This window comes from Ursus maritimus, unplaced genomic scaffold (assembly GCF_017311325.1).
Source record: "Ursus maritimus isolate PB19 unplaced genomic scaffold, ASM1731132v1 scaffold_16, whole genome shotgun sequence".
NCBI classification, from domain to species: Eukaryota; Metazoa; Chordata; class Mammalia; order Carnivora; family Ursidae; genus Ursus; species Ursus maritimus.
In genome coordinates, this window is record NW_024424008.1 from 62,151,615 (window position 1) to 62,165,381 (window position 13,767).

Here is a 13,767-nt window from a genome sequence, read left to right on the forward strand (position 1 = left end):
TTAGCAAACCCACCCTACTCTGGCCAAACACCAATAGAAAACCACCGCTCTCTGCAGAGAGCCGACCTTCCACCCATCGCTCATTCAAAGCTGGCAGTGCTCCCTGATGGTAACCCCCACCAAGGGAACACCGGTGGGGCTGAAGAGCCAGCCAAGCCCCACCACCACTCTGCTGCGAGAGCGCCAAGAGTCTGCCTGGGCTTCCCTGCAGCCATGCTAACAGGGCTCAGGAAGGAGCTAAGGGGCGACAGGACACTGCAAGCTGCTGCCCTTTCACAGGAAGGTGTCCGCAAGGCAGGAGGGGACACTGAGCTCCTGCTCCCCTCGTCAGAAGCGGCGCAAGGCCATGCTTCACTTCCATCAGCACAGTCTCTGCAGGGCCCAGCAGAGCACTGAGCACACACACCCAGTCCTCACACTACAGTTCATTTTTTCAGAGAAACAACGCACTACACAGAAAGGACCACCAACTCAACCCACGGTGAGGTTCTCAGCTGAGACCACGACACGCAGGAGCAGGTGGAACCACATTCTCAAGGAGCCGAAGGCCCTGCCAACCATGAATTTTGTACCTGCTGAAAATATCCCTCAGGAAAGAGGGGAAATAAAAACATTCTCAGACAAAGGAAAACCAAGAGAATTTGTCTTTAAGAGCAGGTTTGTTCTTAAAGCCTGGCTACAGGCAGTCCTCTCATTAAGAATTTCGAAAAGCAAAGGAAAACACGGGGATAAGGAAAATAAACTAGCCTTCTTGTGAATTTCTTAAATCCTATTTGATGACTGAATCAAAAATTACAACCCCATGTGAGTGTAGAGGACACTACACACTTAGGACAAATACACAAAAACAGAGAGGAGAGAGCTCCGCAGCAGTCAGGTTTCTATATGTACTTGACTCGGGAAACCGTAAGGCAGAGCAACTAGGCCTGGATGCAGGAGATCCTCAATCAGTAGCTGAAAAGTGAATGAAACTAACAAGGATAATAAATCCAACAGAATCCTCTGTGGAACAGGTGAAAAAGCATCTACCTAGAAATGACCACACACGACTTACTGTTGTATTACTAGAGATAATGAAATTAGTAAAACTCGAGGCCCTGCTCTCCAATCCAATGACTGGCCAAGGGATTAGAACCAACCTCTGTGTTCTTTGTCCTGCTATCTCCATATCTATCTACTCTTCAGTCTCATTTAACAGATGCTAAATGCAATTATTTACTTCTCACAACCCAATTTCTCATAGAAATATCAATAGATGCTACTTTGAATACATTTACTAAAGAAGAAAAAGTGCTAAAGGTATATACAATTAAACATTATCTATTAGGTGAAAAATAATAAAATCTTATCTCATTTCCAAAAGTACACTTGTAAATAGGCCCCCCAAAAAAGTCTAAAAGATATATACCAGACTATTAACAATGGCCATCCCTTGATGGTACAATTTTAAAACATTTTTTTTTTCTTTTTGTTTGCCAGTTTTTTTTTTTTAACTTTCCATTTAAACTCACATTGAGCTTTGGTAATAAAAACATGTTTCTAATAAAATTTATATTATGAATTATCTGACTTATAGTAAATGTTAAGCCTGAGATCTGGTGTGCAGAACAGAGTTAGTGGCACAGGTCCGCACGCTATCCCTCCAAAGGCCTGCTTCTAAGACAGACCCTTGGCTGGCACCTGACCCCTGCACCTGGGAGGCCTCCCACCACCCTCACGTTTCTGACCAGCTCACTGGACTGAAACATCATAGTTTACGCTCAACACTCGATCCCCTTCTGGGAACCTGGAATTTACATGTTAGGCAGAAGATACCTCCATGACTAGCCCCCAGTAAACGCCTGAGCACCGGGTCACTAATGGTCTTCCCAGTAAGACACCATCTCTCACATTGGGGTTGCTGGGGTTGGGGGGGGGGCGGTGAAGAATGCCGTGTGTGCCTCCACTGAGAGGGACTCTTGAGAGCTTGCGCCTGGTTTCCCCAGGATCTCACCCTCATGTACCCTTCCCTATGCTGACTCTGCTCGGCATTCTCTAGCTGAAATAAATCATAATCAGCTGTGGGGACAACTATACCTTGAGTCCCATCAGTCCTCCTAGAAAATCACAGAACCTGGGGGTAGTCTTGAGGAATATCACAACTAGCAATCCACATTCAAATAAAACAAGAAGAAAATACTCCTCTTCTACTTACTTTTAAAATATTTTATGTCTATTAAGACTAAAAATGTAGATTTCAAAAAGCCACCAGTCACATAGTAACAGTTTAAAAACTACTGTAGGTTTTTCTAATGCCATATGTGCACATATTTAAACAAGCACAGATAAAAATAAATATATACCAAATTATAAAATCAGGAGATTTTTTTTATGGTATATAAGGACCTCAAACTTCAGTGAATAAGTAAATATAATAGCACACCAATTGTATACTATACATATGAAATCAATTGATCAAACTCAACACCTTAAAATGTGAAACACTGTAACCGTTTAAATCTACAGTTGGAAAAATGTTACTTGGTACTTGTTAAGAGAGAAGGAAGTCATTGGGGAACAAAACAAAACCTTAGATCAATGTTAAGTGGAAGGGTATACTGAAAAACTAAAAAAAAAAAGGAACACCTCACACATAAATTCTAACAACATAAAAAGTCCATTTACCTTAATTATCTGTTCAAATGCTAATGCAGACTGTAGCATCATTGGTCTCTGACTTTGAATCATTTGCTGATCAATAGAGTTGTAAAAATGTGCCACCTACAAAGTAAAAGTCCAATTAGCAATAATCAATAATAAATAAGTTTTTCATTTGTTTTCATTTTTAATTGACTGGAAATATTAACTCTTCTCATGCTAAGATTTAACAAAAAATATTTTTCATCTCTAACGCAGCATTTATGCATGTATTAATATACGCAGTCAACAATTATGTGTTGAGTTCCTATAATTTGCCAAATCATGTCCTGGGGCCTCATTAAACAAAGATCATAAAACTCAGTCCCTGCAATCAAGACGTTCACAACCTCTCCAAACCTGCTCCTTCCTTTCTTAGTACGTAACACGTGATCAATCCATTTCTCAGACCAAAAAAAATCTTTAAGTTGTCCTTAACTTTCCTTTCACATCCCACATCAGTGATGTCTACTGACTATACTCTCAAACATGTATTAAATCCAGCCATCTCGCCTGCCTCCATCAGGCCCACACCAGTCCAAGCACCCTCGTCTCTTGACAAGACCAGTCCTGACTCCAGTCAAGGCTTCCTACCGTCTTTTCAAAGCATTCAAAGAAGTCAGAGTGGTCCTTCCTTAAACATGAATCACACCATAGCTTTGTCCACTCAAAAACTTCCAATGACTCCCCAGTGCATTTGAGAATAAAATCCAAAATCCCAAAACTCTTACCTAAAATCTTCCAATGGCTTCCCAGTACTCTCAGGAATAAAATCCAAATTCAAGACCCATGGCCCTACCCCAGCACAAACATCCTACATAAACTGGCTGTTAGCCCCAGCACGAACCCTCACTGCACAGTAGCCACGCTGGTCTCCTTGCTGCATCTCTAATCCACCAAGTGAGTCTTCCCTCAGGAACTCGGTATGAAATTTGTTCCCTCCACACTCTTTCTCCAGATGCCTGCATGGTTCTGTCGTCACTTTATCGTACCTCTTCTCACATATTACCCTTCACCAAGGCCTACCCTGACCACTCTGTATCTTTCTTCTGTCTTCTTTTTCTTCAAAGTACTCATAACTACCTCAAACGGCCTACATGTGTGTTTGCTCTCTAGCTCCCAAATTAGAATGACAGCTTCAGGAACATTGTCTAGCAAGTAGAAGGCACTCAATATTACCTGAATTAATCAGTGAACCAAAAAACAGATACCTACAAGGTACAGTGATGAACAAAAGAAGACACTGTCAACTCTTTTGGTGGAAAAGGAGAAGGTCAGGGAAGCAGATCGAGTGGACGCCATGGCATGAGTCCAAGGAGTTTGAAAAGACTGTTAATCTTTGTATCCCCAGCACCTCACAAAATTCTTAGCCCAGAGTATGTGCTTGAAAAATATTTCCTTACTGGGACGCCTAGGTGTCTCAGTGGGTTTAGCATCTCACTCTTGATTTCAGCTCAAGTCACGGTCTCAGGGTTGTGAGGTCAAGCTCCGGGTCAGGCTCGTGTGCTGGGCGTGCAGCCTGCTTAAGATTCTCCCTCTCCCTCTGCCCCTCCCACCCATCCCTCTCTCTGGAAAAAAAAAAAAAAAAGATTCTAACTAATTTTACAGAGAGTCCTCTTCTTTCTACTAGTACGTATGAAAATATGGTTTACTTGGAGAATATCCACTGAACTTATTCTGTGCCACAATAGTAGTCCAAGAAAAAGCCTAATCAACAAAACTAGAAGCGAAAGAACACATACTCTTAAAGCAACCTGGCCGTGCTACTATCTAACCAACTCCTACTTCCCACTCCCTATACCAGCTACACACCTGCTCCTAAGTAAAGGTTTACATAAATCGACTTCCCCCAGGAAATACAAATACTACATGACCATTCCTTCACCATTTGAGCTCCTATTGCGTCACACTAAATACACAGGACACAAAAGTGAACAAGCCTCTCTGCTTTTGAAGATGCAATCCCTCTATGTGAAATGCTCACCCATCCTACCCCTGGGGCTCCTGAGAGAACATATGTATACTCTTCCAGACTCACACCAAACAGCATTCCTCTGTAAATATTTATCTGATACTCCTTCTACCCTCACCCAGGAAAGAACTGAAAATTCCCACCTCTATGCTTTCATAGGCCTTTCCAAAAATCTCTAATAAAATACTCATATTAAATATTTTATTAATTTTTCAAATATCTGTCATCAGTACATAAACTGTAATGGAATAAATATGGACTCTGGAGTCAGACTGGGTATCAAATCCCAGCTACATAACTTACTAGCTGTGTGGCACCAGAAAAGCTATGTTACGAATCTAATCCCCAATAAGATCAGTGAAAAATGGGGAGGGGGGGTTGAATTGAAATAACATAAATAATCTATCCTCCAGAAGTCCTGATATTTAATGAGAACTCAATGTTTAGTTTGCTCTCTCCTGCTACACCAATGGTTCTCAACCACAGTTGATTTGTACCCAAGGGAACATTTGGCAACAACTGGAGATGCTTTTGTCAGGACCAGACAGATGCTGCTAGATACCCTAAAACATACAGGACAGTCCCCACGAAAAAGAACCGGTCCAAAATGTCAACAATGCTGAGGCTGAGAACCATGTGCCAGAATATGAGAACAGTATATTCATTTTCATATCCTCACTATGCTATGCTTGGCAGTGCAGGTGCTCAAGGCATCTCTGCTGAAAGGATAAACGAGACTAAGATACACAAGATACGCCCCTGCCTCTAGGATACTATTCCTGCCCATCACGATCTATTAATCAAGTGATAGCAAAGATGAAAAAAACCCAATACTCCATAAAAGGGTTCAAGAGTGATTCGCACACTGCATACAGACTAGGGAACAGTCAACTAAAGAAAGACACAACAAAGAAGTGACTTATGAGTGGGGAATTAAAGGATGACTGAGTTTTCTAATAAGATGAACTAGGTATCAGCGCATGGAGACACACTCAGAGTGTAGGGAGTGGGAGCCACAGCCAGTTAGGCTAGTGAGAGCGCGAGTAAGAAGGGCCTTGTGTTCTATGCTAAGGAGACAGACAATGTGGCCATAATAGTTGGTTCTAAACAGGAAAATGATATGATGGCAAAGCACTGAACACGCAGACCTAGGAAATGACCAAAAATAGCGACCAGTCCATCACCCTGGTAATTCTCTAAGAATCTGCCCCTCGAAGGCAAGCAAAAGGACAAATGGCCCTTTGATTCGAAGGTCATTTAGGATCCATGCATGCAACATGAAAGAAAAAGGAAAAAAAGAGAAATAACAGTCTATTTTTCCAAATGCTTTTAGAAAGACTAACGATAACAATACCACAAATTAATGAATTCCTATATACGTTTGCAAAGCAAATTTTGTAATATAGTCATTTAGCAAACCATAATCTCCAAAGACTTACTTGTGCTATTCTACTAGCCCAAAAAAATCGAAATAAGAAAATGAACCGCTTAAAATATTGTAATGTAATGAACTCAGAACAGTCATATATTCAAAAATATAATGTCATACTTGTTTAAGAATAATCGCTTGCTTGCAGAATTTCTGTGCAATGTTTGCAACTTGCTGTATTTTGGCAGGAATAACAAAGCCAAGTGCAGAGAGCTGACGAACTTCTCTCAGAAGAATCACCAACCGATCAGAATAATGAACTTTTAATGATCCATCGTTAGGATCCAATTCCATAATTCGACTATTAGCCTGGATACTACAAGATAAAAAATAACTTTTTAAGATTCATGTTCTCTTTTGACACATGAAAAATGCAACAGTTTTTACAACTTTTCTGTAATAAAATTAACTCGAAGTTAAAAAAATTTAATTATAGTTTTCAAGCAATCTTTTTTTTCACATAGCATCTCACAATTCAGATCTTAGTAATAAACTGCAATATCCAAAATATATCATCATATTAATATTTCAATCAGTTTTTGAAATCAGTAAAATCAATCTCTTAGCCTTCAGCTCAGACTCAAAACTGGCATCATATTCACCATAAAGAGAAAAGGTTTTGATTCATTTTCCCAAGGATACCTTAGGTTTTTTGAGTCAGCCTACTTATTTAATATGTTTATTAAAGGATCAATGATAAGGAACATCAAAATAGAAGGAGTAGAGATATTCAAATGTTTCATTCCTCTACCTTTTTCTCTAAGGACTGTCCTTTGTTTTTCTTATAAATGCTATAATAGCAATTTTTAAATCAGGGCACTCAAGTCAGCATGATTGCGAAAATCCTGAGCTAAATTAATCAAGAAGTATTATAGTTTCATGACTTCCCTTTCAGGATCAGGTTTACATAATGCTTACTCCTTCAAATCACTTTCACAATTAAGAAAACTTGTAGGTCTTAGAAAGTAAGATACTGAAAAGCAAAGAACAAATCTATTCTACCCATCGACCAACACATATAATAAAGCAGAATAAAAAGTACATACTTTAAAGTGGCTTAGAATAACAAAGTAGCCTCAACTTTCCTATAACACAACATAAAGCCTATCAGGAAATTTTAATGGTGATTTCGTTTTTATTTGAAATTAATCTTCAAAATTACTTTCTACATATCAGCATATCCTGAAATATATTCTAAAACACGCTGATTCTATGGATTTCTAAAAATACAGTACTAAGGAAAGTTTACGTGAACAAAGAAGCAATGGTTCTTCCAGATCACCCATTTTAAATACACATTAGAATAATGAGGTTAACCAGTTAGGTTCAATATCGCTCAGTAAGTGTTTAGCAAACCCTGACCCTATGGTGGGCACCACACAAGTATCTCAGGAAGAGATTACTTCCTGCCTCAAGGAGCTTCAAATAATGAAAGTTTATAGTTTACAATGCGTGTGTATCCATGTAAATTATCTTAACGGAAAAGGTAGAACAACGTGTATGAATACCAGTAGGCACACAACGTGGGAGAGGAAGGCCTACTTCTACAAGGAGACTCTGCAGACCTGAGAAGCAAGGGGGGGTGGACAACCAGCTCTACCTTCCAAGTTCCCAACATTAATGATGTAAAAGTTGATCATCAAAAATAAACCAAAATTTTTAAGGAGCAGCAGCAAGTTTGGACAAAGGAGAGAACAGAGGAAATTCCATCTTGCCACTTAGCTTAACACCATAAGAAACAAGATTTTTGCCCAGACTTTACTGTTCCATGTAGTTACACTTACCACAAACCAGATCTGGAATCAGACAAACCAGACTGAATATCCCTGGACCAATCATCAAACTGTTCTTGTTCATACAGCTTAAACTGCTCTAACAGATCTGCAGCACTTCGATGGAAAGACCGAAATCCTGACAAGTCAGACAGAAGAGCCTCTGCAATCTTAATAGTATCTTCCACCTTAAAAAAGCCACAAGAATATTACAAGAATATACTAATACTTAAAAGAATAAGCATAAAATGAACCACTTTCTCTGTGATTCAGAAATTACTTTCCCATTCACCTATAAATGGTAGAATGCAAGATTTGCCAGCAAACATGAGAAGATCAACCCCTACTTTGCTTCTGACTTGTACAACTCAGAGTAGCAAAACACAGATGTAATGCATATGAGGCATAATCAGAAGAGTAAGATGAGGGAAATTCAGGGAAGAGCCCACAAATTCAGCAATGCTCCTGTACGTGTGCAGCAATAATGTGGTCCTTTGCTTAGTGTCGGTGAAGAGCTCACACAGTATCTGCCAATCCGAATGGCAATCAGAGGAAAGAAATGTCTTTCCTTCACATCTGTACAAAGAATGTGATAGCACTTTGGAAAGCTGACAAAACTGGGTGGAATACTCCAGAAAATAGAACATCAAAAATACAACCTTGAATAAGTAGAACCCTCAAACATGCTAGCCTTTATAATACTCTATGTCTGCTTGCTCTTAATCACAGACCATAACCAATTAATATCCATTCTGTGACTCAGATGGAAGACATGGTACCACATACATTAAATAGTACGTAAGAATCTTAGATCAATTTTCATAATACCAAAATATTAAAATAATAGCTTTTAAATCCATAGCCTGCTGACCCTAACATTAGGTGATGTCATAATTACATTTCACCTTCCCTTTAATCTCCTTTTAACTTAGAATGATTTACCTACATAAACGTACTTGCCGACAGACTTTGCAACTAGCAAGACTTTGCAATGATAATCTCAAAGGATTAAAAAAATCCTTTGAAAATATATAAAGGATGATTTCCTCTTTAATATCTTCTTAAGAAAACACTTTACCTGGAACAACTGCATCTGAATGATAAAGGATGTACTATCTATCTCTACATAAAAAGTGAACGGACCATTCAAACCTCCTCTGTACACTTTTTCGGAATTCTACACTTCACATGAAAATTAGATGGATATGCCAAAAAAAAGAATTTTCTTTCATTTTTCACTAGGGTTCTAGAGTGCCTTCCATATTAATTTAGCACATTTTACAATTAGTGTTCTTCATCATCAATTAAAACTAATACCTTCAGTTCCAACTGGCGAACCCAAACGATATTATTAACAACTTCCGAAAGGTTTTTGCCAGAAAGTGGTCCAGATGCTTCACCAGGAACTCCTCGGCATCGATTCTCAAAGTCTAACCGAAAATCTATAAAATTTAAGTCAAATAAATGATTATACACATTCAGCCAAGATTTCCTAAGTGCCTTCCATACACCAAGTACTAAGTGAAAGGTGTGGATAGAAAAATCCTAAGACCGATCCTATACCCTCAGGGACCTTACCATGCCTCAAATGAGACAGAGAAAGAAAATAACTAGTTAATTTTTAAAATCTATAATTTGTAACAAAAATAGTAAATTAATCTTCAGCATAAGATATAGTCTTAATCCTAAATGGTATTCAAGAAAAAGTAACCTACAAAAATATTTTCTCAAGCAAACACTATGATCTCTGATAAACTTTTACCTTTAACTGAGTCCACAAGTCTTGCCAGTAAAGTTTCTCTTTCTAACATCAGTTCTTTACTTATAGTTGGACGCTTCACCAACTCTTTATATTTCAGAAATGCTTGAAGAAGCTAACATAAAATAAAAGAATACATGTTCATCCTAAGTCGATCGACTTGGTAAATACATAAATATCTCCCAAAATAGCTTAAGGGAAATATTAAAAGTAAAATATTTCAATATTTTACCTGCTGTGGACTATCCTGAATTTCTGAAATATAATTTTTCAGTTTTCCTGCTATTTTTTGTTCCGCAGGTGCAATAATTTTTTCATATTGAGACACTGCAGCTTTCCATAAAGGCTAAACAAATTAACATTAACATTAGACTTTTAATATTTTCAATATCTGCCTTTGAGAAGAACTATACAAACAAGAAGTTCTACAGACAAAAACATATATATTCAACCTCGGTATATGGATTATACTGCACAGGATTCAGGCCACTAAAAGGCTCAAATACTCGAGTCAAGCATATGGTCTTCTCTTCACTGGCAGGTAAAAAATAAAGAAGCTTCTCATGAATTGTTCTAACAGCCAAAACCTAAAACATAAAATATTAAAACAATTTATTTAGATATATCTGCACAAATAGTTGTAGACTTTACATATATTTGGCAAGAGTTTCTTTAAACTAGATTCACCGAAATGCATACAACGAACTTTAACCTTGACAATTACTACTCATCAGTAGTCAAAGTGGTACTCAAAGACATCATCACATCACACTACCATCAGTTCATGCGCTCAAACCTCGTGAAAACACACAAAATCTAAATATGGTTAAGCTATGTTTAAGTTCGTTTAAGAAGTGTTTCAGAGTCCTCTATATTTTACCATATTGTAAAAACTTCTGATTTTCATTATTCTGCATTAAATTGCACTTTTAACAAGGATATCATATGTTAACAACCCTATTATGTATAGCTTACAAATAGCTGGGAAACAAATTGTTGTATTTTGTATTTAAAACTTCCACCAACAATGGCAACTGCGTGGCTCAGTTGGTAGAGCATGTGACCCTTAATATCAGGTTCGTGAGTTCAAGCCCCATGTTGGGTGTACAGCCTACTTAAAAAAAAAAAAAAACCAAAAAACTGTATAGTTTAAATGAATAAAAGGTGTGGTAGTTCAATTCAAAAATAAATAAAATTTCCAACAAATAAAAAGTAATCAAAAAGGTTAAGTAAAACCACTATAACCTTTCATTTGAGTTGGAAAGATGAGCATAAACTACTGATTTTTTTCTTGCTAAAAGCAAAAATACCAATTTAACAACCCTGTTTACTGAGAAGGCCTAAAACCATTGATAACTAAGTAACATTCAGCACTTTCCCAACCAGAGTACTGTTGCTAAATATTATTTTCCACTAAAAGAACCAGGCTCTTGAAAGAAATGACTGATTCCAGGAATGAGGCAGAAAATATCCAAGATGGGCTGGTACATTTTGAGGCAGCCCAAAAGTAAGGAAGTTATCAAAGAAATACTGGATTCATGTCAGAATAACAAAAGAGCCAACTTAAATGGGCATTCACTGCCCAAAGATGGGACAATTTGAGGATAATAACAATAACTCTAATAGACTGAAACTCATAAAATATAAAAGCTCATGGCTTCATAATGATACTAACAAAAAAACATTCCATTAACTGCCTATGGAACTTTCTATGACATTAACTTATCGTTCACTGTTCTAAAAAGTGATAAATCAAAGGAAAAAGGTAATTGTGTATACTGCCATTCCTGTACAAACTATTTCAGAATAACTAAAAAACTGATGACAGAAAGTTATTCCGTCGTCACCAAGAAATGAAGAACAACAGAACTGGAGAATCGCTGTCACGACTGTTCACGATCCTCAGTGGCTGGTAAATCACTAGAGTTGAAGGAAGAGCATCATAAGGAGAGTGAAGAGCAAACTGAACTCCCTGCCAGTGGGGACACTGCGCTGTGTGCCTCCTGACGTATCGGACAGGAATGACAGAGCAGCACCCGTGAAGCAGCCTGATTCAAGTAAACTAACGAGAAACATTTTCTGAAACCATCAGGACAACTGAACACTGGTTAAATACAAAATGAAATTAGGAAAGTACTGTCGTTTTGTTGAGTGTGGTGGTGGTATCGTGTTTGTTTTAAGGGTGTAAGTATATGATTTCTTGGCGTAGCCTTAAAAATACTCCAAAAAAAGGAAGGCAGGGGAGACAAAGATGGAACAGGAACTGAGTAATGCCAATGGCTGTTGAAATCAAGTAACAGATACAGGGCATTCATTATACTATTTCACTCTTGTTCATGTTTGAAATTTTTCATAACGAAAAAGGTTTTAAAATCTCCAAAGAACTATAAGCACAAAGGGGAAAAGTCAGCTTGCCTATCCCCTCAAGCTAAATACTTAAGTTCTACAGTGAAACTTGTAACCTATATAAATAGCTCTTCCAAATATTTCCACCGAGTACTCCCTGAAAAGCTGCCCTCCTTCATAACAATTTCGATAGCCAAGACAATGTCTAAGAGCTTCTATACCTGGAGAGGGGGGCTGATTATCCTTTTCACCACAGAGAAGTACAAAATAGAAGGTCACAACTTACCAGGTGAACAGTCACACACGAAAGAAAAAGCAAGCAGGTGGAAACCAGTACTTAGCTGGGCACCAGTCACACGACTGCCAAAAATTATCTCACATGAACTTTAATTCTTATTCTTTCCCCAAAATGTAAATAACTCCTACCGGATGTGTAATGCATACTAATTATAAAATACATTCACAAATGAGGACCTACTTCACACTTATGTCAAAGACCCAAGTAATCAAATGATACCTCTTCAAGGCGTTTGCCAAATTTGTCAAGTGTTTCAGGGAAGTATGTCTCATTTTTCCATGGATGAGGAACATAGCGCTGCCACACCTGACCTGTTAAATGATTACAGGCGATCACCCACTGTTCACAAATTGAAATACCAGCTTTCAGATGGTCTTTCACGAGATAATAAGGATCTTCCCATAGATTCAAAGTTCCCAACTTTTTCTGAACAAATCTTCCAAATGAACCACCTAATGAAACAGAAAGCAGATTTTTTAATGGAAATTTTTAAATGATTGCAGAATACATGCTTATGACAAAAATATACAAATTAGCAAACTAAGGATCTATGAAATACTATATGCACTTCCTTAGACTCAAAACAAGCATTTTTCAAAAACATGCACACACATTTCTTTGAATTTTTGCATCTTTCAAGGTATCATGAGCATCTCTCAAGTGCAAAAATACATATGATTTTTTCAAAATGCTACACTACTGTATGGATGAAGCATTATATAACCAATTCTCAATTATTATTTGTTTCTACTCCTACATTACCAACGATGCTGCAATAAATATCTTTATGTACCTTTATGTACTTGTCTAATATTTCCCGAGAATAAAGAGAATTGTATTTTCTAGGTCAAAAAGTATACACACTTTAAATACTATCAAGTAAACAATACATATTAAAGACTTTTGAGACCATTACAAAATAAACTTTAAATTAATACATGTATAGGAACTAAAAACCTATGTAAATTTACTTCATTAATGGTCAAAGAATTTGACACGTGATTTAAATTAACCAAATATATACAAATTTCTATTTAAATAATCCTATCTGATTTGCTCTAAGTGTTACTCTAAGCAACAATTATTACATTAAGGAGTATTTTCAGCAAGGGCTTGGAGGAAAAACTAGAAAAACAAAGACAGGTTTCCAAAGTTTCCAGAGTTTCCTTCTTTAACAGTACCTATGATATCTAAGAGATGTAACATTCGTGACTCAGGATAGTGGTCATGCTCTGTTTGTCTCCACACATCATCTACAACATCCCGAGTGGTCTCCACCAAGTCAACCACTTCCAATAAGGACAGACCGTCCAAGTTATAAAATTCCTAAAACCAAAAGGTATTCATTATTAAACATAAGGATAACTGTACTTTTGTCAATATAGTCAACTTGTTCCCAGACTTTTCAATTGCTACAATTCTAACACCTGCCATATCATTTCCTCCTCCTTTTTCTACCGGACCATGTGTTACTTCTTTATGCAAACACCCTACAAGTTCCTTTGCAAACATAAA

The 13,767-nt window shown here is 37.5% G+C and overlaps 1 protein-coding gene across 1 annotated transcript in view; it reads right to left on the minus strand.

The window, feature by feature from the left end:
* Positions 1–13,767, minus strand: part of DYNC2H1 (dynein cytoplasmic 2 heavy chain 1) — a 299,576-nt gene that overhangs the window by 277,970 nt on the left and 7,839 nt on the right. The window contains exons 5-13 of the mRNA XM_040631281.1: positions 13,434–13,578; positions 12,472–12,704; positions 10,061–10,195; positions 9,841–9,954; positions 9,612–9,723; positions 9,167–9,291; positions 7,862–8,037; positions 6,198–6,393; positions 2,665–2,760 (exon numbers count right to left, since the gene is read on the minus strand). Coding sequence (XP_040487215.1) covers positions 2,665–2,760; positions 6,198–6,393; positions 7,862–8,037; positions 9,167–9,291; positions 9,612–9,723; positions 9,841–9,954; positions 10,061–10,195; positions 12,472–12,704; positions 13,434–13,578 — 1,332 coding nt within the window. The remainder of the gene's footprint in view (positions 1–2,664; positions 2,761–6,197; positions 6,394–7,861; positions 8,038–9,166; positions 9,292–9,611; positions 9,724–9,840; positions 9,955–10,060; positions 10,196–12,471; positions 12,705–13,433; positions 13,579–13,767) is intronic.